We start from the raw sequence: 26,922 nt of genomic DNA, 5'->3' as shown, positions 1-26,922 counted from the left end.
AGAAATGACACCAAAGAAGGATGTTCTTCTCATTACAGGGGATTGGAATGCTAAAGTAGGGAATCAAGAGATAAAAGGAATAACTGGCAAGTTTGGCCTTGGAGTTCAAAATGAAGCAGGGCAAAGGCTAATAGAGTTCTGTCAAGAGAACAAGCTGGTCATCACAAACACTCTCTTCCAACAACACAAGAGACGACTCTACACATGGATATCACCAAATGGGCAGCATCGAAATCAGATTGATTATATTCTCTGCAGCCAAAGATGGAGAAGCTCTATACAGTCAGCAAAAACAAGACCTGGAGCTGACTGTAACTCAGATCATCAGCTTCTTATAGCAAAATTCCAGCTTAAACTGAAGAAAGTAGGAAAAACCACTGGGCCAGTAAGATACAATCTGAATCAAATCCCTTATGAATACACAGTGGAAGTGAGGAACAGGTTTAAGGATTTAGATTTGGTGGACAGAGTGCCTGAAGAACTATGGATGGAGGCTCGTAACATTATACAGGAGGCAGCAACGAAAACCATCCCAAGGAAAAGGAAATGCAAGAAAGCAAAATGGCTGTCCAACGAGGCCTTACAAATAGCGGAGGAGAGGAGGCAAGCAAAATGCAAGGGAGATAGGGAAAGATACAGGAAACTGAATGCAGATTTCCAAAAAGCAGCAAGGAGAGACAAGAGGGTCTTCTTAAATGAGCAATGCAAAGAAATAGAGGAAAACAATAGAATGGGGAAAACCAGAGATCTGTTCAAGAAAATTGGAGATATGAAAGGAACATTTCGTACAAAGATTACCATAATCAAGGACAAAAGTGGTAAGGACCTAACAGAAGCAGAAGACATCAAGAAGAGGTGGCAAGAATACACAGAGGAATTATACCAGAAAGATATGGAGGTCTCGTACACCCCAGGTAGTGTGGTTGCTGACCTTGAGCCAGACATCTTGGAGAGTGAAGTCAAATGGGCCTTAGAAAGCACTGCTAATAACAAGGCCAGTGGAAGTGATGATATTCCAGCTGAACTATTTAAAATTTTAAAAGATGATGCTGTTAAGGTGCTACACCCAATATGCCAGCAAGTTTGGAAAACTCAGCAATGGCCAGAGGATTGGAGAAGATCAGTCTACATCCCAATTCCAAAGAAGGGCAGTGCCAAAGAATGCTCCAACTACCGCACAATTGCGCTCATTTCACACGCTAGCAAGGTTATGCTCAAAATTCTACAAGGCAGGCTTAGGCAGTATGTGGACCGAGAACTCCCAGAAGTGCAAGCTGGATTTCGAAAGGGCAGAGGAACCAGAGACCAAATAGCAAACATGCGCTGGATTATGGAGAAAGCTAGAGAGTTCCAGAAAAACGTCTACTTCTGCTTCATTGACTATGCAAAAGCCTTTGACTGTGTCGACCACAGCAAACTATGGCAAGTTCTTAAAGAAATGGGAGTGCCTGATCACCTCATCTGTCTCCTGAGAAATCTCTATGTGGGACAAGAAGCTACAGTTAGAACTGGATATGGAACAACGGATTGGTTCAAAATTGGGAAAGGAGTACGACAAGGTTGTATATTGTCTCCCTGCTTATTTAACTTATATGCAGAATTCATCATGCGAAAGGCTGGACTAGATGAATCCCAAGCCGGAATTAAGATTGCCGGAAGAAATATCAACAACCTCAGATATGCAGATGACACAACCTTGATGGCAGAAAGCGAGGAGGAATTAAAGAACCTTTTAATGAGGGTGAAAGAGGAGAGCGCAAAATATGGTCTGAAGCTCAACATCAAAAAAACCAAGATCATGGCCACCGGTCCCATCACCTCCTGGCAAATAGAAGGGGAAGAAATGGAGGCAGTGAGAGATTTTACTTTCTTGGGCTCCTTGATCACTGCAGATGGTGACAGCAGTCACGAAATTAAAAGACGCCTGCTTCTTGGGAGAAAAGCAATGACAAACCTAGACAGCATCTTAAAAAGCAGAGACATCACCTTGCCGACAAAGGTCCGTATAGTTAAAGCTATGGTTTTCCCAGTAGTGATGTATGGAAGTGAGAGCTGGACCATAAAGAAGGCTGATCGCCGAAGAATTGATGCTTTTGAATTATGGTGCTGGAGGAGACTCTTGAGAGTCCCATGGACTGCTAGAAGATCAAACCTATCCATTCTTAAGGAAATCAGCCCTGAGTGCTCCCTGGAAGGACAGATCGTGAAGCTGAGGCTCCAGTACTTTGGCCACCTCATGAGAAGAGAAGAATCCTTGGAAAAGACCCTGATGTTGGGAAAGATTGAGGGCACTAGGAGAAGGGGACGACAGAGGACAAGATGGTTGGACAGTGTTCTCGAAGCTACGAACATGAGTTTGACCAAACTGCGGGAGGCAGTGCAAGACAGGAGTGCCTGGCGTGCTATGGTCCATGGGGTCACGAAGAGTCGGACACGACTAAACGACTAAACAACAACAACATGTGCTTTATTGTTCAGACGGTAGTATCCACATTTCTCCTCAACTCCTCCATGGTCTCCCAATCTCTCCTGTGCAATGGATGAGAAGGAAGAAAATGCCATGGATCGCAAGAGCAATGCCATTGTTTTTGTATGTGTGGTCAACATCAGGCATTGCTTCTTCAGTCTGCGAACAAATAAGGCAATTCACCCAATTCTACACCTTTCTCTGATGATGAATCTGCCTGCCCTGTTGGTGTTCTGTGGCCACTGCGGCCTCCTCCATCATGCCCCATTCCAAGCTTTTATATGGCCTGTCACTGCCACCCCCTGTCCAATCGGGTTCAAGCATTTAAGCCAATTAGGGACATGAACACCTGTGGTTCTAGACAACCTTTGCTTCTAGCCTTTATTTCTTGTAAGCTAGAACAGGTATTATTTATGTTCAAACATCTGTCGGTAGCCTCTCTTTTTGCTGTATTGAAGCCAATGGAAGACAATGAACATTTCGATGAATATAGGAGGCTGCCTTCCACTGAGTCAAACCACAGAGCTATCTTATATCAGGTTGGTATTGTTTACCTGGAGTAAGCCAGGGAAGGACTCCTAGCTAAAAGCCACACCCAGTGACTGCAGACAATACAAAGCTCGATGGACCAGTGGTATGGCTCAGTTAAAGGAGATGCCACCAATTTAACCTGGGACTTTCTTGTTGAGCTATGACCCTTCTCACAAAAATGAGAGTTGATCTATTTTAGTGGTTAAGAACATGATCTACAGCAGGCATCCCCAAACTGCTGCCCTCCAGATGTTTTGGCCTACAACTCCCATGCTAACAGGACCAGTGGTCAGAGATGATGGGAATTGTAGTCCAAAACATCTGGAGGGCCGAAGTTTGGGGATGCCTGATCTACAGTCTGGAAATTACCCATTCCCCCCCCAGTCATGAACACAATGGCCTACTCCCATATTGTCTCTCAGTTCTCCATCTCCCTGGAATAGGTGGGTAATGCTACCCTGCCCACCTGATATGGCTGCTAAAAGGGCAGTTAACAGGGTGTCAATGTGCCAGGCTCCCATGTACAGGCTGCCCAAAAGCATTTGGCCATGTTGGCATTTGATTTTATATGGCAGACATAATGGTTCTAAAGGTCCCTAGCCCATGAGTATGCAGCTTCTGCGCATTACTCAAAAAAGCCATCTGGCCACATTGTACTGGCAGAGTCCAGAGCATGCAGCCAGAGCCTTATAAAGATTAGAGCTGTCGTGCAGGATGCCAGCAGAATTAAGCACGGTATTGTATAAATTGGCCCTGTAGTCGAGCCCTTAGGAAAAAAACACTATGTCAAGAACTATGATGCCGTTCAAAAAGACATAGGCCCGTCTTTAACAAGGCTGGTTACAAATAGCACAGTAAAGCTCGTCGTCACCCCTTTTATCACACCGTTTCCTGAGAATTTGGCACTGAACATGCAGAAGTTTCAGGGAATGTATTGGAACTCGTGCCTTGCCAAAAAGAACCCGAAAGCCAACCCTGCTTTTGACTCTGAATAGGGATCAATTTCAAATGTTTATCTAAGAATGATGCCGCCTACAGTATTCTAGCTGGCATGGAAATAAAAATAAAAAAGACAAGTCTTGCTGTGGCACCGGAAAATGCACTGATTAAGAGCTTTTAAAACAGAATTACCCACAAGCTTGTAGGTAGCTTACGCTGCACTGTATCGTTTTATCACATGACACTGATCACTATCAGACTACGAATAGTCTGTTAAAGAGCCTGAAAACTCTTCCTGCCTTAAACACTTTGCTGGCAGGGCGGGAGTTAAGTGAAAGTATGTGAGAAGTTTGATTTGCGTTTATTTGCATGGTGGATGTTGCAATGAATTATCTCTCTACTTATCACCAAGATCTCACTCTCTGCTTCAAGAGAAGATAAATGATGAGCTCGTAGTCTAAGCGAAAAGCAAGGGAACGTAGTTTCAGCCTAGTGGCGACCCCACACTGCATTCTCACCTTTTTGGGTGGGAACTATGAGTCACTAAAGTGGAAACATGCACTGTTATTATGCATAGTGTATTAATAGCTATATCGTTATGCCTTCATAACTTTCTAGCCTCGTAACCAATGGAAAAATGTATATTATAAAGAATGACAGCAGGTGAGCTGCTCTGGCTTAAAAACAAATGAAAGAATAGAATTCATTCTTCAATACATAATGGCCCCAACCCATGGAAAATTGGTAGCGATTATGTTTAGTAGACAGGTTGACTACTCCGTAAAAAAAACAAAAACAGGATGGAAATGCCAAGAACAAGAGAAAAATGTTATTCAGAAGTGATCTGAGACAGGAATCCTGATCACAATTATTTCACATTAAATACATTTGATGTAACTGAGAGGTGGTTTGGAATAGGTTAACATGTGATGGAAGTGAAGTCCAACGTCAGCTGCAAATCCTATTAATTTCAGCAGTACTTGAGCACAACTACCCCCCCCCCCGAGAAAACAATTAATATTTGTGTGTATGGTCTGCAAAAAAAATTAAAAAATTGCAGAGCTCAAAGACTGAGTTTAAAGTCACTGGCATTATTATAGAAAATAAAATAAGGGACCACAATTGCCATCATCGCTGACATGCTGGCTTCCCCAACCCGATGCTCTGCTAATCCAACAAATTAATCAATCCTACGCATGGTCACTTGGAAGTAAGGCTAACTTACTTAGAATTACAGCCCAAATTAATAGCATGAGTAGTCCTGACAAAACCCTAGAACTCTGCAAATTGAAAATGGGAACTGGTCGACATCTTATGGCACTGCTACAACATTTAAAGACCAGTCAACATGTGAGTGGGCCCAATAATATGGGTTCTCCTTACCACCAAAGTGTTGCCTCAGCTGTTGGTAAGAAGAAGTGCTGCTCAAGGCACAGATGGAAATTGGTCCATAACCAACCACTGTGATCAGAGACAGAATTAAGAGGTATCTCACAATGATGAGCAGATGGCTAAGAGGTAACGCAAGGGCAACGGCAACAAATTTCTGTTTAGTGGCCCCTTAAGGCTCCTGGCTTTCCAGGCTGAGCAGAGACATTATAGGCTATGCTCGTAAAATGCTAATAAATCATCATTCCACACACAAAGTCCGAAAAAGTGTCCCCTGCTTCTGAAATGCTGCAGCATGAAATTTTGCAAGAGAGAAAATGGTTCTTCTGCGTCCCGTTCTCTACCACATTCCCGCCTGATGGTCTGAGAGGGAAATCTGGTCATATGCACATAACAAGTGATCAAAAAAGACAAATGCAGATTTATCCAGGGACTCACAGGGATAAAAATGCCTCTCAGGCAGTCCAGCTATGCTGGGAAGTTTCCACTGAAACATATAAAATATAGAAGTGATGCTGGCTATGCTTTGTCTCTCATCTATCAGCGACAAAAATCAGCCAGAAGCTTCCTCATGCTGCATATGATGTATTTGGTGGTATTTTGCATTGAAACCTCTCAAGTTTAACCTCCAATCAGAAAGGACACCATGAGAAGATAAGGAAGAAGAAGCTAGAAACAGAACATTTTGCCAATTTTTAAGCCAGTCAGTTGAGAAAACAGAGGGAAACAGTGCAAATTTTTGCATCCACTTAATCCTTCCTCCTGTCTTCTGTATGTCAAGTGCTGACCTGTCTCATACCAGTTGTCTCTACAAGCATGATAAATGGATTTTTGGAAGCTCACTATTTCCTAAAGGGGGAAAAACACCACCTTCAAGTGCTGGTCCTTATCAATCAAAAGAGCACAATCAATGTACAAACACAGGAACAACACAGGAAACTGCTTTATACCAAGCCAGATCATTGGTCAATCTGGCTTAGTAATGTCTACACACTGGCTTGCTATGGCTCTTCAGGGTTTCAGGCAGGGCTCTCTCCCAGGCCTACCTGGGGAAACTGGGGGCTGAACCTAGAACCTTCTGCAAGGTTCAGAAGTACAAAAAATGGGGGACTCTTGGAGGGAAAGGACCCCCCACAAATCAGCCCAATGAGAACTGAGCATGGGATACTGACTGACTCCTGGAGAAGCAGAGGAGAAAAATGTGGAGAAAAATGTGGAGACTCCCTTCTTAAGGTTTTAGAACTGTTATGATTAAAATAAAACACAAGAATACGCACACAGCATTCTCAAAGTCCATGGGCTTTTTAACAGACAGCATCCTCCAGAACAACAGCTGAGCTGGCAACCATCTAGGAACAGTGGATAGCATGTTGTACAGAAGTCATCAACTATGTGCTTCTGTTCACGGATAGTTCTTTGACCCAGTGGAAGCTCCCGTGAACAGAAAGCAGGGGAGACAACTTTCACTGATACTCCTCTTCCTTCCATCAAGACCCTCCCAGAACATGAGGGGCAGTAGAACAGGGCTTTTACCTGCAGGGGTTGCAAGAGAAAGGGACATTTGCAGACGTCACTTCCCTCCTCCCATTCACCAAAGCCCTTGCTAGATGAAAGAGCCTTTTATTAACAGAAGGGACACCATTACAGTGGTACCTCGCGTTACAAACACTTCGGGTTACAGACTCCGCTAACCCGGAAGTAATACCTCGGAATAAGAACTTTACCTCAGGATGAGAACAGAAATCGCGCAGCGGCAGCAGGAGGCCCCATTAGCTAAAGTGGTACCTCAGGTTAAAAATGGTTTCGGGTTAAGAACAGACCTCCGGAATGAATTAAGTTTGTACCACTGTACATACAATGAGGGATGTTGGAGAATTCCGTGAGAAATGGTAATTGCCACAATTTGCATGTTTCCACGAGGCCAGGAACGGAAATCACACAAGTGAAAATGCGCAGTATTTTACCGTGGTTGTTGTTATTGTTGTTTAGTCAAAGACTTTATGTAAATAATTAATTTGTTTTTTACATCTCCCTTCTGTTGAAATTTATTACATTCATTTTGGCTGTAGCAAATGGCAAGGCAAAAGTAGGTTTTCGTGGAAGACAAACTGCAGCGGAACAGAAACAGCTCTGGTTGGAATGAGCACAGGATGGGATGGAAATCCTTGCCTCCTTATATCCCTAAAGTTTGGCTACATTTCTTTGCAACTTTGATTCATGAGTCAGGTTTCCCCCCCAGTAAGACCACATCCTATACAGTCGTACCTCGGGTTACGACCACCTCGGTTTGCGAACAGTTCGGGTTACGAACTGCGCAAACCCGGAAGTGCAAAATGGCATGCGCAAAATGGCGGCGCCCATCGCGTTCGGTTTGCGAACTATTCGGGTTACGAACTGCGATCCGGAACGGATCGCGTTCGTAACCCGAGGTATTACTGTATGTTATTTCTTTGAAGAACCCAATGTCAGTTGCATTTCAGGTGGGCAGTATGCTGTACATCTCTGTTTAACTCTGATCAGCGGTCTAACTTTCTAATGTAGTATATGTATGAGACGTTCCACAAGGATGAAGTTCCAGGAACAGCCCTTAATATCTCTAAATACTATGTTTGGGGGGGGGGAGCGGGAGCACAGAGAATCCATAGCCTCCTACCTATTCCCATGGCACACTCTGCCCAAACTGCCCCACCCTAATTATGCCATCCAGATTTCACTGATACATATAATTAACTATGTGTAATAACATACGCTTTCAATTTATTTCAGTCATTCCAGCCCTCCCCCCACCAGCCCAACCCTAACTAGTAATACCATCCGTTCCTGTATCATTATAAAATGGTTTGAAAACATGCCCAAAACCTCCTACCCAATCCTAACTTTGGCTGTCATAGAGACAAATTCTCCACCTTTCTGGAGAGGACAACTCTTTTTTACTAGGCCTGCTCCGATAGATAGATAGATAGATAGATAGATAGATAGATAGATAGATAGATAGATACTGTATTGTCATTGTACATAGTAGCCTAAAATGAAATTGAATGCCATCCCATAAAAAACAAAACAAAAACACAATTATAGCCACACACACAAATACATACACACCCACCACAACTCCCCAAGATCATATTATTTGGTTACAGCATTTAAGATGGTTATACCAACTGTTTTTTAATCTATTCATTGTTGGTTTAATCTATGCATTTTATCGCAGCACTTCACACAGAAATTAAGCCGGTGAACCTTTCCCATCGGTTAGTTCATCTGCATTCGAGGAAAAGTTCCACCTGCTAAATTTCTGCAAGACTTACTTTTAAACGCACAGGTGTAGGGCCACCAAAAATGCTGGCAAGCCTAAACCTATCCTAACTACACACAATCACCCTACTAATTCCACTTTCCCTTCAGAGCAGCCATTCTGGGCCCCTAGCAACTAAAGTTGCCCTGAGGAGAGGAAAATAACACCAACATGTTATCATGCAGCGATATTTTAGAAAAAGTGAGTCACTTTTGTAAAGAGAATGCAGTAGAACAGTAGCTATGGGTGATGCTTCAAAAACAGAGCTAGGTGGGAATTAAGGTGACGATATGCACCACAAAGTTGACCTTTTTTATTTTTTAAAAAAATCAATTTTATGAGAGTTTTCAGCATAAAATACAATAAAAACCAAACTAATCTAAAGAAGAGAAATAAAAGAGAAGCAAGGAAAAGCAAGAGAAGAAAAAGAAAAAGAGGAGGACGTGAAAAAAATAAAATAAGCACAAGGACCTCTGTTATAATTATATATTAACGCTTGTTCCACACACAGAAGAGTGAGCCCTCCGAGCTCTCACCTGCTTCCCCCTCTTCTTCCAGCCTCCCACCCTGGAAGATCCTCTCTACTCTGCCTCTCACTCAGGGCCCTTGATCTTCCATCCATCACCTTCCTGTGTGTATCTTCATTAATCCAATACAGAAAACTTCCAAAAACATAGCATAAATCTATATAGAATTAACAGAGAGCAAGCAAAAATGAAAGACAAAAAAGAGGGTTTTCCGATTCTCTGTCTGCCTATTGTAAAGTAAAAGGTAAAGGGACCCCTGACCATTAGGTCCAGTCGTGACCGACTCTGGGGTTGCGCGCTCATCTCGCATTACTGGCCGAGGGAGCCGACATATAGCTTCCAGGTCATGTGGCCAGCATGACAAAGCCGCTTCTGGCAAACCAGAGCAGCACATGGAAACGCCGTTTACCTTCCCGCTATAGTGGTTCCTATTTATCTACTTGCATTTTGACATGCTTTGGAACTGCTAGGTTGGCAGGAGATGGGACCGAGCAACGGGAGCTCACCCCGTCGCAGGGATTCAAACCGCCGACCTTCTGATCAGCAAGCCCTAGGCTCAGTGGTTTAACCCACAGCGCCACCTGGGTCCCTGTCTGCCTATTGTATTTATAACAATTATTTAAAGTACTCAAGGTATCCACTCCCAGATGACTTTTAGCTGTATTAATGTCCAGTCGCCTCCACTCAACCTACTAGGTGTTATATTTTCAATCTTCACTTCCCAGTTGTATTTTCAAGGCTGCAGTAGCAGTTGCACACTTCAAATGTGTGTTTGGGGAACACTTTTCTGCCATGTCTAGACAGCAGGGCTGCTCCAATGGAAGCTGTCAGGCCTTTCAGCTCTTTACTCTGCTCAATTCATATTACACGGTAAACAAAAGGACAGAAGAAATGACAGGTGATGAGTAAAAATATTTCAAGCGGCATGGAGGGGTTGGGAATAAAAAATTAAAAGCCCTCTCCACTCACAGCCTCTGAATCAGCAAATTCTGCCTAAACTTGAGAGTCTGAGTGTCGATGCCTCCAGAGCACATACAACATTTGCCGCAGCAATTAATTTAGCCATTTCCAAAGATGGATTTGGGATTCAGCTACATTAGTAAAAAAAAAACAACCAGCATTTTAAATGTGTTATAAACATGCAACACCGGAAGGCGCTGTAGAGCACAAAACTTTTCTATGTGATTTTACATAGTTTTTTCTTCTTCTTTTGTTATAATGATTTAATTTATTACTTATTTTTAGCAGGGGTTTTTCCTGTGTGTAGATCTGCCCTAGAGAAAATGATGTCAGTATGTTGATGTGGTTTATGCCAAACTCCACATTTATCTGCCGTCCTTTCTGACTGGCTCTGTGCCTGTACCATAATTTCATGACCGGTAGGCTTCTGTAATGTTCAGCCCTCTCAAGTATGTCCTGGTGTAGAATGTTTGAGGACCCCTATCCTAAATCATTATTCCAAAAACAGAAGATAGGCCCCCTTTTTTTGTTGTTACAGCGTACACACCCCAACAAGCCACCTGGTTCCATGTAACATGTACCAGCAATGAAATGATCAAAAGCAGCAGTGCACCCTATTTCAGTGCATCCTATTTTCACTCTGAGGTGTAGTCTTCTTTTTGTGATCCAATTGACTATCTAAAATATATAGCATTTTACTTATAAGGCATTTGGAGAGACCAACACAACACACCAATCTTTCAAATCTCAGCAGGTTTCATGATAGTAATCCTTAGCATTTCTATTTTCTGAAGAATGCATTTTGGGGAAGCGTAGATGGCTACCTTTGGCAGCTCTGGTTATATAGTAATCCTGTGGAGCTGGCTGTATGTGAGCTAAGGAACCTTCCCCGCCCTAGATAATTCACTAATGATGCACAGCCCTGCTCCCATTTTATTAGATTTATGGCAGCAATAATATGCATAAAACATCTGCCAGGCTATTCTCCTTTTCAATTCTGATTATCTGTCTGCTACTTTGTGGTTAGCTTTAACTATGCAGAGGCAAGATGTGTGAAAGCTATTCAGCTTAGATTTATTATTTAAAAGTACCGTCTGTCTAAAAGCAGAGCTATAAAATTTAGGCTCCCTGTCTGGACCGTAGTACAGCTCGGCGGCTGCATGCTATTAACTGCAACCTGGCTAACAGGTGCTTGCCAATTTCTGTATATTCTCAGTGTGAGACGGGATTACAATTCCCTCTGGTTGGAAGGGTAACATTTTCTTTCAAGGGCCAGTTACCAAAAGAAAAAGAAAAAAGGAAGGCATAAAAAGGAAGCCTGCCATATCAGGGTGAATTGAATCACAGCATACCAGTAAGTCTCTATATTTAAAACTTTCGTCTTATCTCTCCTCTTGTCAAACTGCACTTCACACAATACTTCCCTAGTCACTTGGGTTTCCATGTCTAAAAACAGGTTTCACCTCACTTCAGCAAAAACCAGTGATTGGCAGCAGGTGAGCAGGACAGTTGCTTTGAACGTCACAGGATGGTCCAGTGGGACCTCACTTTCAATTATCCCCCGAAGTTATTTGTTGGGCTATGGGGGGTTTACGGAAGAGGTCCTGTCTCCAATTGTAAAGGTAAAGGTAAAGGGACCCCTGACCATTAGGTCCAGTCATGACTGACTCTGGGGTTGCGGCGCTCATCTCGCATTATTGGCTGAGGGAGCGGGCGTACAGCTTCCAGGTCATGTGGTCAACATGACAAAGCTGCTTCTGGAAAACCAGAGTAGCACACGGAAATGCCGTTTACCTTCCCGCCAGAGCGGTACCTATTTATCTACTTGCACTTTGACGTGCTTTCGAACTGCTAGGTGGGCAGGAGCTGGGACCGAGCAATGGGAGCTCACCCCGTCGCAGGGATTCGAACCACCGACCTTCTGATCAGCAAGCCCTAGGCTCTATGGTTTAACCCACAGTGCCACTCGCGTCCCACGTCCCCAATTGTACTTTCAGCCAAACCACTAACTCCAGCTTTTCTGTTGATGTTGAAGGCAGTGTTCGAAATTAGCCAGACACATTTTGCACCTGACCATTGGTCACTTGCGACCAAGTGAAGATGCCTGGGGGCCAGGATGGTGCATGCCTAGGGATCATTGGGTCTTGCCTGTTCTCACACACTAGCAACATATCCTGTAGAATACTATCAGTTATATTTTATCTGCACAATCAAAACGAATTTCAGGAACCAAAGTGCTTTTTCTGAGCAGGAGCAGTAGACAACATTATAGTTAATTGCTGTCACTTGTCTTCACTTACCTCACCCCCCTGCCCTGCTCACAGTTGTGAAGAATATGTATATAAATTCTCCAGTGCTGTCCTTGGATAAAGTGACTTTTATTCTTTCAGTTCTCAAAGTTCTTAAGCTAGCTCAAAGTTCTCATCTGAACTAGCCAGATGTTTGCATGACGAAGCTCCCAGAAATCCCCCCTAAATAACTCACAACTCACACATTATTTTAGGTTTGGGTTTTTGGCATTGTTTTGGCCACAACTTTATTTAAAATACAATTTTATTCTGAGTGTTGGCTTAGGCTTTGGTTAATCCATCTGTCCTCTCTAAGGGACAGGACCATTTCCATCTGCCCCGCTTGGGGCAGGACCAATTCCATCTGACCCATTTGGGACAGGACCATTCCATCTGAACCCCTTTGGGTCAGGACCAGCTCCGACTTACCTATGGGTAGGTAAGTCAAGTAAACACCCCAAGGGAGTGGAGGTACTGTTCAACAGACACTCTCCCCTCGACCCCGGAATGTTCCCCAAGGCTCGGCTCTGTAATGGCCCATCATCCCCACCTGGCGGGTATGTGACTAGCGTCCCTGAGCCCCAGGATTCCTTTAATGGAATACTCCTATGAGGAGCAAAATAGGGGGGTAGGCAATTTAAAGCCAGGCCCCTCCTATAACCAATTTATTAACCAAAGCCTAACGGCTTGTGACAATTTGCTACGCAGTAGGCAAAAACCAAATGGCAACAGCCAATCAGCCAAGTGGCAAAATTCCTACCCGGCCCCTGAATACAGGCGACCCCTGGAAAGGCAAAGCAATGTCAGGCTAAGGCCTCAAGAAAGCAGTGGGCGGGCGGGAGATTCAAAGGTTATTCGAGAGTGGGCTAGAAACGAAAGTAACTGGGCTTAAGTAAGGTCAGCCTGTCAATCAAATACAGCTACACGCCCCTATGACTCAGCCTGAACTACAGCCCACCCCCTCCCAGATTTCTTTAAGCTCTTCTGCAATCCCCATTACCCTCTATGGAGGGTAATGGGCTTTAACTGAGAATCAATCACAGTTAGTCCATCATTTGAAAATTAAGACTTTAGAGCGGTCTTGCCCCAAAATGGCAACTAGGCATTTCGTTTTGGCAACTGTAACCTTGGTTTAAGGAGCCATTTGGTAGCTTATATATCTGAGTTTCTAACGCTGGTTGAAGGAGCATCTAAACCACATATTTCCACCACCCCCTTTCATCTACTATTGTTTTAAACTCTTTCACTATGTGCAACAAGACTCCAGTTAGATTAACATTTGCAATCCATTGGGTGGTTTTTTTTTAAATGTTTTTTAACTCAATGGCTCACAAAAAATGATTAAAAACATAATGAAAAGTTACTAGAATTTAAAACCTCAAAAAACCTGTCATTTTAACAAGCAACAGCTTCATTCATCTAACGAATAGCAAATGTCTGACATGCACTGGATGCAATAGGAGTTGTTTCTGAGTAAAGCGGCATGGAATCACGTTTCCCCTAAGAAGCATCTTCAGCAGAGAGTCCAAATTCCAAAAGTGCTTATGACACAACTAAATAGGATGGACTGTCACACTTCTTTAGAACTTGCTGGGTTCCTTCTAAAGAGACGGGCTGTTCTCTTATTTGTGTGGCAGAGGAGTGACGCCATCACAGGGGAGTTCTATCAAATCCCTTTGCACCCTGGGAAACGCATGAGGGGTCTAGGAGTTCAAACTGAATAGCCACAACAACTCATGTTCCAGTCATGCTTCCACTACTGCATGTTCACCAGCAATGTGAAAGGGTCCTACACATAGACAAAGGCACTTGAGCTCACAACTCCATGCAAGGGGAGGATTCTGATTTTACACACATTGCTTCACCTTCAAAAACTGAATGCATATCCATTAGGGGCAAGTCTGGTATAAACAGCAACCAGAAGACAGCGAACACAGTGGAACAATGTGTGAAGGGGTTTGAGTTAACCACATAGTAAACTCACTGTAAGAAGCCCTCCTACAGCCACATATTTTATTCCTCTCCTCCTCTTCCCCCTCCCACAATTAATAGGTTTTGAACTCAAAAACTGGGTGAAACTCTGGCATTGTCAGTTTTATGGAATGTTCTCTTACACCATATATGCTTTTATCAGTGTTTGTAAATGCTTTAAACCTTCTTCAGTATATAGACTTCCAAAATATGTTATCTCTCCTTTTCTCATTGCAAAAACAAACCACACTCGGGAGTTAAAATTAAGATATCTTATCTTTATTATTAAGCATCTTGTGGTGATGCTCAGGCATCCCAGAGCACTACAGGCACAACCAAGAAATTGAATGGGCATAACTGAAAGTGAGCGCACCAGGACATGTCTAAACATCTGCTTCCCCCACTATCAGCAAATTAGTATAAAAAGCAACAACAAACCCCTTAGAAAGTAGCAAAGGGAAGTATGGGATTCCTTTCCCACAACCTGTGGCATAGCAGCCACATTCAGACAACCACAATCTAGGCTCCAGAAACTAAAATATGAACCAGTCTTTTGGTCACATAAACAGCCCCACCACTCCTCCCTTCACACACAACTGAGCAAACAACTTGGGAAGACTTCCACCAAACCATGGTTTCCCATTTTGTCCTAACTGGGAAACTGTGGTTAATGTCTTTGGAACAAACCTGGATATGAAACAAAATAAAAAAAAATTCCTTCCAGCAGCACCTTAAAGACCAACTAAGTTTTTTATTTTGGTATGAGCTTTCGTGTGCATGCACACTTCTTCAGATATGAACAAAGCCATGGGGCTTTTCTATGTTTTGCTGGACAGGCCGACCAACAAAGGACTGAGAAACGCTGAGAGATAAAAGGTGAAGTGGCAGGCAAGTCCAAAACTTTACAGTTTAATGCTGTATTGTGTTTTTAATATTCGATTGGGAGCTGCCCAGAATGGCTGGGGAAACCCAGCCAGATGGGCGGGGTATAAATAATGAATTATTATTGATGATGATGATGATGATGATGATTCTATATCCACTTGCTGCCGAATGGAGGGGTTTGTGAGCTCTAACCCTCGATTACCCTTTACTTCCTCTTCTGTTTCCTGTGTACGAGGCCTCTAGTGCTGAACTACCCCATAATACTTGAGAGTGAAAATATGCTGCATGTGCTCAGTATCAGAGAAATCAAATCAGTTGCCTAGGGCCACACAGGATGTTAGTGGGAGGGCAGGATTTGAAATCCAGATTCTTCAATTCCCAGAACAGAAGATTCTTTTTCTCCCTTTGCAAAGTACTGAATATAGAAGAGTCATTATGATTAGCAACACAGTTTTCTGAGACGGGGCATGAAACCCTTTGCCAAGTATTACCTCACGGCGGCCAATTAACCAGCACCTTTGATTAGCCAGTGTTCTCAGAACATTTTTAGCTCTTTCTAGGTGTGTCAAGCTCATCTCACCCTCCAAGCATTTAGAAATCCTCGGCATAACTCAGGGCTGCCATGGTAGCTAAACAAGTATACAGCAAATGTGTAGGAGTGTGGGAAGTTAGATTAAGTGCTCAGGTGAGTTTATGCATATTCATTCTGAGGAGGGCAAAAATAATAAGTCACAAAACAGTTGAGTGCGTGAGGCTGAGGTCCCTCCCTGAAAACAGGTGACATCTCCCTTATCACTAAATTATCTCACTTGGTTGAATAGCGGTAGGGGGGAAGAGAGATGGCTAAAGAAGGAATTGAACGAGGAAAATGAGGAATGAAGCTCAGCAGAACTAGATTTAACGTTCATCCAGCCAATGGCGTATCTATGTTGTAAGAGACCACCCAGCTTGTCCAACTGCAATGATAACATACACATGCGAGTGCTGGTTTGCATTGGCAATTGTAGCGAGATGAGGAAGGAGTAGAGAGCCTAATAATATACAGCTCAGAATATGTTGAACCAACACAGAAACTAAATGTGGCAAATAAAATTGTGCATCAGATAGAGACTGCTGCAGGGCATGGCTCCTGTACATTTAATAGTTGTGCTAATGAGGAAATTAAAAGCAGGCAGATAGAATACTCTTCCAGTTTTCCTTACACACTGTCTTCAAAAGAATACAGAGAAACCACCACAGACCCAGTGTGAGGGCTCATGCCTCAAGTGGCGTTGACCCAGCCTGACTTCCATGGCGGGACATCACAGTCCCTTCTCCTCAAAGCCCAGGCGAAGATGGGCTCACGCCATCGCTAACATTGTGCCCAGAGCCTCTTTGCCCTGTCTGCCTCCTCAGCGAGCCCTATGGCCGATACAGCAAGGTCCTTCCAGGAATAGAGTCATCGGAGGACATCCGTGGGAACCAGCAATTCTCAGCAAAAGAAGAAGAGGGAAGGAAATGCCAACTGAATAACTCTGGCACCATGTTGTCTCTGATCCTGATACCAGACTTGAATGGAACTTTTATTATAATATTTTATATGCTGCTTTGAGTGCCTCTTGGGGCTTTAAAGCGGGATGTAAATTAAATTAAGATATAATTTAATTTACATCCCGCTTTTAATGCCCCAAGAGGCACTCAAAGCAGCATATAAAATATTATAATAAAAGTTCCATTCAAGTCTGGTATCAGGATCAGAGACAACATGGTGCACACTGGTGTCTAGCTGTCTGCTGAGGTTCCAGCCATGTTTTGCCATCTGTCCTCCTGATTTCCAGCTCTTTGGCTTTCTATAGACTGACCCCTTCCCTCAGGAGAAGAGGTGCAGTTTAGATGTTGGGCTGGCAGGAGTCAGGATGCCTGAATGTTGGCATCCCTTCAAATAGATAGATAGATAGATAGACAGATAGACAGATAGATAGATAGATAAGATAATGGAGACTGTGGGGAGGGGAAAAGGATGGTAGGAACAGAGCCGTCTTTCCTATTGCGCTTAGTGGTGTGTTGCGCCATGGTGATGGCCTCTCAGGGGCGCCCCAGTGAGTGGGGAAGCTGCGCAGCTTTGCCGGCGGCCTCCCCTTTCCCTGCACGCCTGCCAGCTGCGCCCCGTCAACCATATGGCTGGCGTGCATGCAGCTTCTCTCCCAAGCCTCCGCAGGAGGAGAGCGATTCCCACAGAGGCTTGGGAAAAGGTTGACAATTCTGAGAAACGGGGGGGGGGGTGTACCGCTGCAGGGATCTTTGCACCACGGCACCAGATATACTTAAGACGGCTCTGGCTAGGAATAAAACAAAAATACTTAGGGAACCCCCTGCTCCACCCAGAATCCTGTTTTTTTTCTCCCATGGATAAGGAGAACAAAGAAAAAACAAGCTCCACTTATTCCAGGGACTGAAAACTAGATTCATATTCATTACACCCATGGATCTAAGGTTTACTTTCCTCTTTTCCTTTCCTTTCAACTTTTTTTTTTACTACTTCCCTTTTCCTTTTCTTCAACCCTGCCTATGCAGAGACACACAGCAGACTTCGTTTTATTTCCACACACTGTAGAAAGAGATTGGAGGGGAGTGCCGGGACACATTTAGCCCAATTAAATGTTGGCACTGTGTTCCATTTTCCCCCCCCCATCACCCGGGTGGAAATTTTAAAGGTCAAACTGGCCACTGTGAATTGATGCCTCCCATCTACATTTCCTTGCACTGAGCTGCTAGCAGGGTACATACAAACAAATGTATCACTACAAATTTTAATCTTAAACATCACTTGTTGTTTTTGCTTTAAATACACAAATAATGAGATAGGAGTGATGAAATTTCCACAGTGAAATGTGCTAAAGAAGCTAAACGGTGGCAGTAAAATCTTTAGCTATCTCTCTGGAATTCAAGACTTAAAATTATTCCCAGCTGAAAACCACCCCAAACTTGCATTATTGGTGTGTGTTTTTTCCAAAGAGTGAGCAGAGAGCAAATTTCAAGAAAGATTCTCCCCCCCACCCCAAAAAGCTTTTAAATAAATGCAGGCCACATGAGAGAAATTTTAGGCCCCATCAAAGCAAGTACTTCATGAGCTTCCATAAACACCCAAGCATTAGCCAACCCTATTTCTTACACAGGTATACACTGACTCTCTTGTCTATTCTGCTTTCCATGCAGAAGGTCTCAGGTTCAATCCTAGAATATCCAGGTAGGTTTCAGAAAAGACTCCTGTCTGAAATGCTGCAGACTCTCTCCTAGTAAGCATCAACAATACTAAGACATCCCAAATGAATGAATTTATTATTACGGTCACAGACCAGTTCCAGCCATCCCAAACAGGAGGCTCTCATGGTATACAAATGGTATCTTAGACTTCAGTAAGATTTCTTATGTAAGCAAGGAAATCATGATGTTGCCCCTTTATTACAGACAGAACCATAATTCAGCTACACAAGATTTGACGGTACGCTGTTCAACCTGTAGCTTTCAGGGGACAAATGGGTGTGAGAGGAGGAAAAGAGTAGACAAAGAGTGCTTGCCTGCCAATTTTGAATTATTCACACTGGAAACAAGCTTATTTCCATATGAAACAAAATGCAACATACTCTGAAAACATTTACGAAGTAAAAGCCATTCCACCCAACAGACTTTGTAAATACAGCAAAAGAAAACTCCTTCCTGCTTTTCCCTCAAGAAGCCTTGTTACAATCTTGTGCATGCATCAATTTCAATATTGGAGATGTAACAGCATCAACAAGCCAGAAACATCCTGCATCACACAGGGACTTTGAGCAATTATCTTTGGACATAGGAGTGTGGAGTCAATACTGTGAAATACGTTATTGCATATTCTGAAAATGTGCAGTATTAAGGAGACTGGGAAGTAAACTTGATCTGGGTATTCATAGTGCAGTTGTTATCACTCGTCTATCACTGTATCTTCTTATGCACATCTCCTGAGTACAAATTCAACAGTGATATATGGCTGTTGCTGAAAATGTTCATTCATGCTGCTGTAATGCACAAGGATGACCATGCCAACCAGCTTGTCCCTGCACCAGTTGGGCACCTTATTTCGGGCTACCAGAGCTCATGGACAAACACAGTCTGATCGTAGGAGTTAGGCTCATCTAAGGCCCCTGAAAGCAATTGTTTTAAATACACCTAACACTGCATAGAATTGCTGCCTGAGTGGTCTGTCAAGTGCTACATAACTGTCAGCAAACAGAAGCATTTTGATAGTAACCACATTATTGTGGTTCTGTATGAAGCACACTGTAGGGCACACATTCAGTCTTTGGAGGCCTGTTGTTGTTGAACCAAAGAAGGCTTATACCCAGTGCAAAAGAGTATTTAACATGTAATGTTTGTTTTTGTTTGTTTGTTTGTTTGTTTGTTTGTTTGATATACCGCCCTTCATCATAAGATCTCAGAGCGGTACACAGAATAAAACAAACAAATAATTGGAACAAAACAGCAAAACAATAACCTCCCCTCTTCCTACAGACACATTTAAAAGGCTGTAGAATATTAATCAGCCCAAGGCCTGGTTGAAGAAGAACATTCTCACCTAGTGCCTAAAACTATATAATGAAGGCACCAGGCGAATCTCCCTGGGGAGAGCATTCCGCAAGCGGGGAGCCACTACAGAGAAGGTCCATTCTCGTGTTGCCACGCTCCAAACCTCATGTGTAGGGGGCACACGAAGAAAGGCTTCATAAGATGGACACAGAATCCAGGACGGTTTATATGGGGACAGTTTATATGGTTCAATGGAGGCCAAGGCTTAACTTATGGAAGTAGCATACCAACCAAGGTCATCAAAGCTTGTTTGAATTTGCAAGAGATACGCACAGGGGTCCTTGCCCAAACAAACAAGCCATCTTAGCTAGCATGGGAAAGGCTATTACCTGCACCACTGGGTGTCCCCCCGCAGACGCCTTGACAGCCCCTCGACTCCCTTCGGTCTCGTAATGGGCTCGGTGGTGGGACTTTGGCTGCACTTCAATCCGAAGTTCATAAGGTCCTGAGTGAGACGGCAGCTGCCAATCCAGAGCAGGCAAGGATGGGCTGTAATGGAAAGCAACCGCAATTAAATATTAACATCCAGTCCACTATCATAAACCGCAAGAATCTTGCACTATTACTTTAGAGGCCACGTTTAGCAGTTCATCCTTCACCATCTTACACTTAAAGTTTCATCAATGGAGATAATGGTATGACATAAGTAATTTAATAGGTAATGGTTATTTTATGAAGATTTATGGATGGCACAGATTTGATAGGCCAGATGCAATCAGATGCTTAAACAAAAATGGAAAACATTTTTAAGCTTGGTTTTTTAAAAAAAATACTTAATGTATCAACCCATTAATCAAAATGGACAAATGCAGACGTAAGATGTGTGCATTGGGCGGGGGGGGGGGGGTCTATTCTGAGTTAGACTCTGGGTGAGGTTGGGTATCAGAACTTCAGTTTCTCCAATTTGCATTCAACCTACTTTGTTTTTGATCATGTTTCAGCAGCAACCAAAATTATTTAGTTGGCTTCAGCCACAGATTGGCTCAGCAATTTTCCCTCTGCACTAAGGGTGTATCTTTGCTTTCTTCAGCATAGGCAAACCATATGGCGACTGACTTCAGCCAGCAATGAGTCCATGCCTTTCTGTACTGCCATTGTGGAGAGTTCACCTCTAAGGCAGGCAGGGCAGATGCCAGAACAGGATCTCTCAGGTGATGTTGCACCTGTCTTTCAGAGAGTCCCCCTCCCCTCTCTCAACAACATCTAGAGGGCCACACATCTCTGCATCTACTCAAGGTGAAAAATGAGCCCTAAGTTGTCGCATAAGCGCAACCATTTACAGTTTATGTAGGTAATATAGGCCAGTGGTAGCCAATCTTTTTGACAAGGATGCTACAAGTCAAGTCCAAGATATCAGAGTGACCCTCTCTTCTATATGCATGTTGCCTCACATGGCTGTTGAGTTGGGGGTCTAGGCAATGTCACCTTTCAGGAGGGGCAGGTACAAATACATACCTGACAATTTATCGGTTGAAATTATTTCTATCCTGCCTTGCAGATTGAGTTTCCAAAACAGAAACAGATAAGATCCAGCAATAGCCTAAATATGGCATTCAAAAGTAACAATGAAAGTTAAAAGGTCCGAATTGCCATTAAAAGCATGCATGAATCTAAAACCCACCAGGTAGGACACTGAGAAAATGAACTGGGGAAGAAGCAGTCCACAATCAAGGTGACACAACTGATAGCTCAGCCAGTAGAGGAGGAGACTCTTGATCTCAAGGTTGTGGGTTTGAGCCCCATGTTGGGCAAAAAAAAAAAGATTCCTGCATTGGACTAGGTGACCCTCGTGGTCCCTACCAACTCTGTGATTTTATGAAAAGGCCCTGTGTTTCATGCCTACCCGCTCCTCTCAGAAGGTGAGGATACTTTGAGCAGGGCCTCTGAGGAAGATCTGCACAAGGAAGTTTCGTGTAAGAGTCAACAGTCCTTCAAGTCCTTCCAGTCCCAAGCCACTTACAAAGTCTTAAGATCAAAGCCAACTTAACTATGATATTGCCAGGCCCACGGCTCCTCCTACTTCCATCCAGGTATGCCATAAAGTCCTGCCCTCTGTGCCACAGACTACTGAAACTCAAATCTGAGTGAATGACTTATCCCCCATTATAGACTGAATGGTTAGTGTGAATAGGACCCAGGGTAAAATCTTGTACCAAAATACAGTATTATCTACAACTATAGGAGCCAGACACCTTTCCATCATTTTAAGTCAAAGCTGCTATGATTACAGTGTTACCATGCCACACTGTCTTGAGAAGCCTGAGGTGACTGGCGTAAAGTTTTCACTCGAGCACAATTGGCCAGTTCATGAGGCTCAACCTGCTCTGTGTACATCTATGTATGCTAGCATTTAAACATTCCTGGATAATTATCTGGAGCTCCCGCTTGACTGCAAGAATAATTTATATAATATAGAGCAGCTGCATAACTCATGTTGCTGATCACTTCATGTTATGAAACAGATGCTTCCATCTTTAAGCCAGTTCATATATGATGGATTTCTCTCTCTCTTTCCCCCAAATATCTATCCGATTGTGACATTTTCAAGGTGTTTCGTTCTTAAAAGCTCTAATCCATCAATCGTCCCAAAGTTTGGATCCTCTAACTTTTAAAGGGAGGTGGGGGGGGAAGCAAGGTGAAGCTGGCTGAATTAAAAAAACACACAAACAAAACTTTATTTTCTCTGCTTAAGATCTTAGAAGAGCACCTGAAACATTGACTGAATGCAGTTGCTGTTTCTGTTATAAGGCAGCCATGTAGTTAGGCATGCCATGATTAAAATCCCACTACAAGGGCCGAGCAACAAAAGTAATAATAATAAATTGAGAATTAAATGCAGTTTTCCTGACAGAGGAAGTGGCATGATGCTTTAAACAGTTTCATGGGTTGTGGCTTGGCAATGCAATTTCCTATTCTAGGTTATCTGTATTGTGCACTTAATTTCCTGCAGCACAACTTGCTTAAAAGGAAGAGATATCAAACATATATTTAGATTGTAGAAGTTCTTTCATGGGGGAGGGGACCAGGAGAGCCCAACTTCATCACACACAGGATAATATCCTGAAGAAAACATGGTCAGATGCTCAGTGAAGACAAGAGCTGTACACCGTACTATTCCATAAGCATTAGCTGTTTTGTGTAGATCTAAAATTAATGTAACATATGAACGAGACAAATGTGTTTCAAAACCCATGTGCCAGGGTTGGCTGACTGTTGACTTATCTTATACCCTCAGTGACAAATCTGGGTTTCCTGCCATGTTCATGTGCGGATTGGCCCCTAATCAGCAAAATCCCAAAGTCTTCTTTGGAGCTAGCCTGGCAAACTCAAACACTGTTATTCTAGTATGAAAATTCAGTACTCTTTCAGGACTAGCTTGGCTGTGTGAAACTGATTGCAGCCACACAAATGCTTGGAGCGAGGCAGAGTGGGTGGAGCCAGTGCAGCAAATAAAGTTGTCACAATTTTTCCTGTTCTTTCTTCTTGCCTTTCACAGCCACCCGCCACACCCAAATTGAGCGAGTAAAATTAATCCTATCGTGTCATGAAAAGCCTTCACTGCTTAATTTGTATGCATCGAAGGGGAGCAATCAAGGATAGAGGACTCAGATCAGTTAACAGAACTGGCAATGGTTCAGAACAGCAGTTGATCGGTTTAACAAGAATAACACAGAGACTGTCAAACTGCACAGGTGATGCCTAGTGACATCTTATATGTAGTGATCACATGAAATATCATTATCTAGCCAGATCCTTTTCTTTAAAATACCTTTCTCTCCTTTTGCAGAAAGGGACTGAAATAGTTCACAGTGGAAGGAAACTGGAAATTAAGTTTCCAACAAATCCCTGTTTTCCAGCAAAAAAATTTAAAAGTTAGGAGAAAGAGTGATCTTACTTAGGGTCCCTAACGCTGAATTTTACATATGGTATTTCAATAATCCACAGTGGTGCTGAAGGTGGTTTTTAAAAAAAAAAAAAAAAAAACCACACCCTATTTCTAGGAGTATTCCAAAATCAAATTTATGAAATGTCTTATGATATAAACAATATCAGGAGCTATGATGGGGGGGGAGGGCTGATTTTTTGGGTTTTCATTTCGTCAATTGGCAGTACAGTCCACATGCTAACATTTATTGTGAAAAGGTGCAGGTTGCATTACAAATATGTTGTATACAGGCCACACTATCATATTACTTCGCTGCAATCATTTTAAAGCAAGCCTACTCCACTTTTTCTTATTATGTGAACTGGGGCGTGCACAAACAATATATTAACTTTCTCCCTCCTAAACAGCAAACAGACAAAATATGTGAGCCAAGAGGAACAATAACATAATAGCAGCAAAATAATAAACTTTAACTACGGTAGGTAGCCTACACATAACACGTGGAAATATGAAAGCTACTAATGATCCCACAGATGCTGTGTCAAGCAATAAAGTGCCCACAGCTGTGGTTATTTCAGGCGCACGGGTGATGTTCTCCCTGCCAAAGCCTTCTTGGCAGATGGGGCATATATTGTACCCCATGGAATCAGACAGCTCTGTTGATCAGTGATATTTAGATGCCACCTTTCAGGGCAAAGCCCTACTCAAGTGGCTATCGCAAACAATTAAAGGAGAAAATGCAATACACTGCATTTAAAAATATTAAATATTTTAATAATGTTTAACATGATGCAAAAAAATCCAACTCACAGCATGTTTTTAGTTAAAATCTGGTTGAAATAGGCATGCCTTTAAAGTCCATTTACTAACTGCTACTGATGTGGTCGCGTGTATCTCCCTTGGGAAGCGGTTCCATAAATAGTCACCACCGAAAAGGCCCTGTCCCTAGTTCCTGTGGGGATTCCCTTGGGCTTAACCTAGCGCAGCAGCTAGATTGCTGGCTGTCAATGCCATAAAATACCTCTGCTGAAAGAGCTGCAATATGCTACTAAGTGCACGTCAAGGTCCTGCTTTCAGCATTCAAAGCCCTCCTATAAACTTGGGGCTAGGATACCTAAGGGGCCACCTTGCCCTCTATATCCCTGCCTGGCAACTGCACTCCTCAGATGGGGCAATGCTGAGAGTACCATATGGCCCCAAAGTGCACTTAACCTGTGGGGTGGAAACCAGGCTTTTAGTGTTGTAGCTCCAGCTCTCTGGGATCAATTACCAGCCGAAATCAGACAGGCTTCTAGTTAGGTATCCACTGAAGACATTTTTGTTTAGAGAGGCTTTCCCCAAGGTGCAACCTGTTCACTAATGGTTTCCAGCAACTGGTACGCTGCCTCTGACAGTGGATGAAGTACATAGCTATCCCAGTGAGTAGCCTTTGATAACCTTAAGGTAAAGGGACCCCTGACCATTAGGCCAAGTTGTGACCAACTCTGGGGTTGTGGTGCTCATCTCGCGTTATTGGCCGAGTGAGCTGGCGTACAGCTTCCAGGTCATGTGACCAGCATGACTAAGCCGCTTCTGGCGAACCAGAACAGTGCACAGAAATGCCGTTTACCTTCCCGCCGGAGCGGTACCTATTTATCTACTTGCACTTTGACGTGCGTTTGAACTGCTAGGTTGGCAGGAGCTGGGACCAAGCAACGGGAGCTCACCCCATCGCGGGGATTCTGATTGACAAGTTCTAGGCTCTGTGGTTTAACCCACAGCGCCACCCGCGTTCCTTAGCCACCATGAATTGGTATAATCCTCTTTTAAAGCCAATGCTTTATGTAAACCACTTTGAGATGCTTATTAACATCTTTTGTACTTACAAAAGCAAGAGCTGTAACCTATCAGAAGACTTTTGCAAAATTCACAGTGGGGTGGTTCCTTTTGGCATGGTACATGCTGGTACATACTGATGCTCGATACCGATACATTTGATTATCTAATCTTGTGGTACAATACCAAGAGGGAAGTATGTATTAATACCTGGCTGATGTTGCACACAACCTGGCTGAATGGGCAAACGTCTCCCAAATACGTACAACATAATTCTCTGCACAGCACTAAGCATTTTGTGAAGGGAGGCTTTGATCTTTAGGAATTCCATCTCCCTAGCCATGTACTCAGCTGAACCGTCAACCAGCTTTGAGTGCATTGGTGGCCTCATAAAAATTCTGCTGGTGCGCCAAACACCCCACTGTCCATCTCCTTGTCTGAGCTAACTGAGGTGGTTTCAGGGGTTCTGTTGAAGTCTCCAAAGACCATTAGCCTTGGGCATCTTCAACATTCATGCCAAAGTGGTCTGCCTTATCAGGAATGGCTAAGGATTTCATGGCCTTGGTGGTATTCAAAGACCTGCATATATCTGGGCAGGGCAGCCTCCTGATCGAGTTTTCAGTAGTGGACTAAGTTAAAATTATCTGTGTGTAGGAAAGCCATATTTGATTCCATTGTCAATACGGATCATTCATTACCTGGATTTACCTACAGCTGTCTGCAACCTCTACAAGAACAGATGCTGAGTGTAATAGGACTGCCCCCCCCCAATATGGATGAACCTGGATGGTTTTCTTAGGTCACCAGGAGTTTTTCCCGCAGGTTTAGCCAGCAGTCTTATTGAGGCTCTGATCTCCACAGGGAATGAGGGACAGACCCAAGCTATCAATACGATCACTCCCAAGTGTTATCAGCACATAGAGCTCTATCAGCATAGCGATCCTTTCTCACAAGCAAGATTGTGCCAGGATTGCAGCTATACCTAGATGCTGGATCTTTAACTAGAAACCATACGACGTTCAAAACCAGAGTATGCCATTTCTATTACAACACATTGCTAGACAATTCCCTGTCAAAGACACTTAAACAAAAGCTAAGGAGGATTGTTGAAATATTTCAACTTCCCTTCTTTCTGCCTCACTAAGCTGTAATCATTTGCCTCAAGAGCATTTTCCATCATAGATGGAGAAGTTTAGATAAGTTATTCCATTTTGCTGGAAGCAACGCGATTCACGTGGCTATTAATCTGCTTGTATCATTACTTCCCTTATGAACTGCTGGTTCTGCTGTAAACATTTTCTACATGCTAAATCTTGGCATGCAAGATTAAAGGCTACCTGGTTGCAAACAGAACAGAACCTTAAAATGCA

The 26,922-nt window shown here is 43.2% G+C and overlaps 1 protein-coding gene across 4 annotated transcripts in view; it reads right to left on the bottom strand.

Moving 5' to 3' along the window:
* NFATC1 (nuclear factor of activated T cells 1) overlaps positions 1–26,922 on the bottom strand; it is a 140,887-nt gene that overhangs the window by 86,476 nt on the left and 27,489 nt on the right. For all 4 annotated transcript variants that reach the window (XM_035126468.2, XM_035126467.2, XM_035126466.2 and 1 more), the window contains exon 3: positions 20,181–20,340. In XM_035126468.2, the coding sequence (XP_034982359.1) occupies positions 20,181–20,340 (160 nt within the window). The remainder of the gene's footprint in view (positions 1–20,180; positions 20,341–26,922) is intronic.

This window comes from Zootoca vivipara, chromosome 8 (genome assembly GCF_963506605.1).
Source record: "Zootoca vivipara chromosome 8, rZooViv1.1, whole genome shotgun sequence".
Classification (NCBI taxonomy): Eukaryota; Metazoa; Chordata; class Lepidosauria; order Squamata; family Lacertidae; genus Zootoca; species Zootoca vivipara.
Note: the sequence above shows the minus strand (reverse complement) of the source record. Positions and strands in the feature narration are given on the sequence as shown.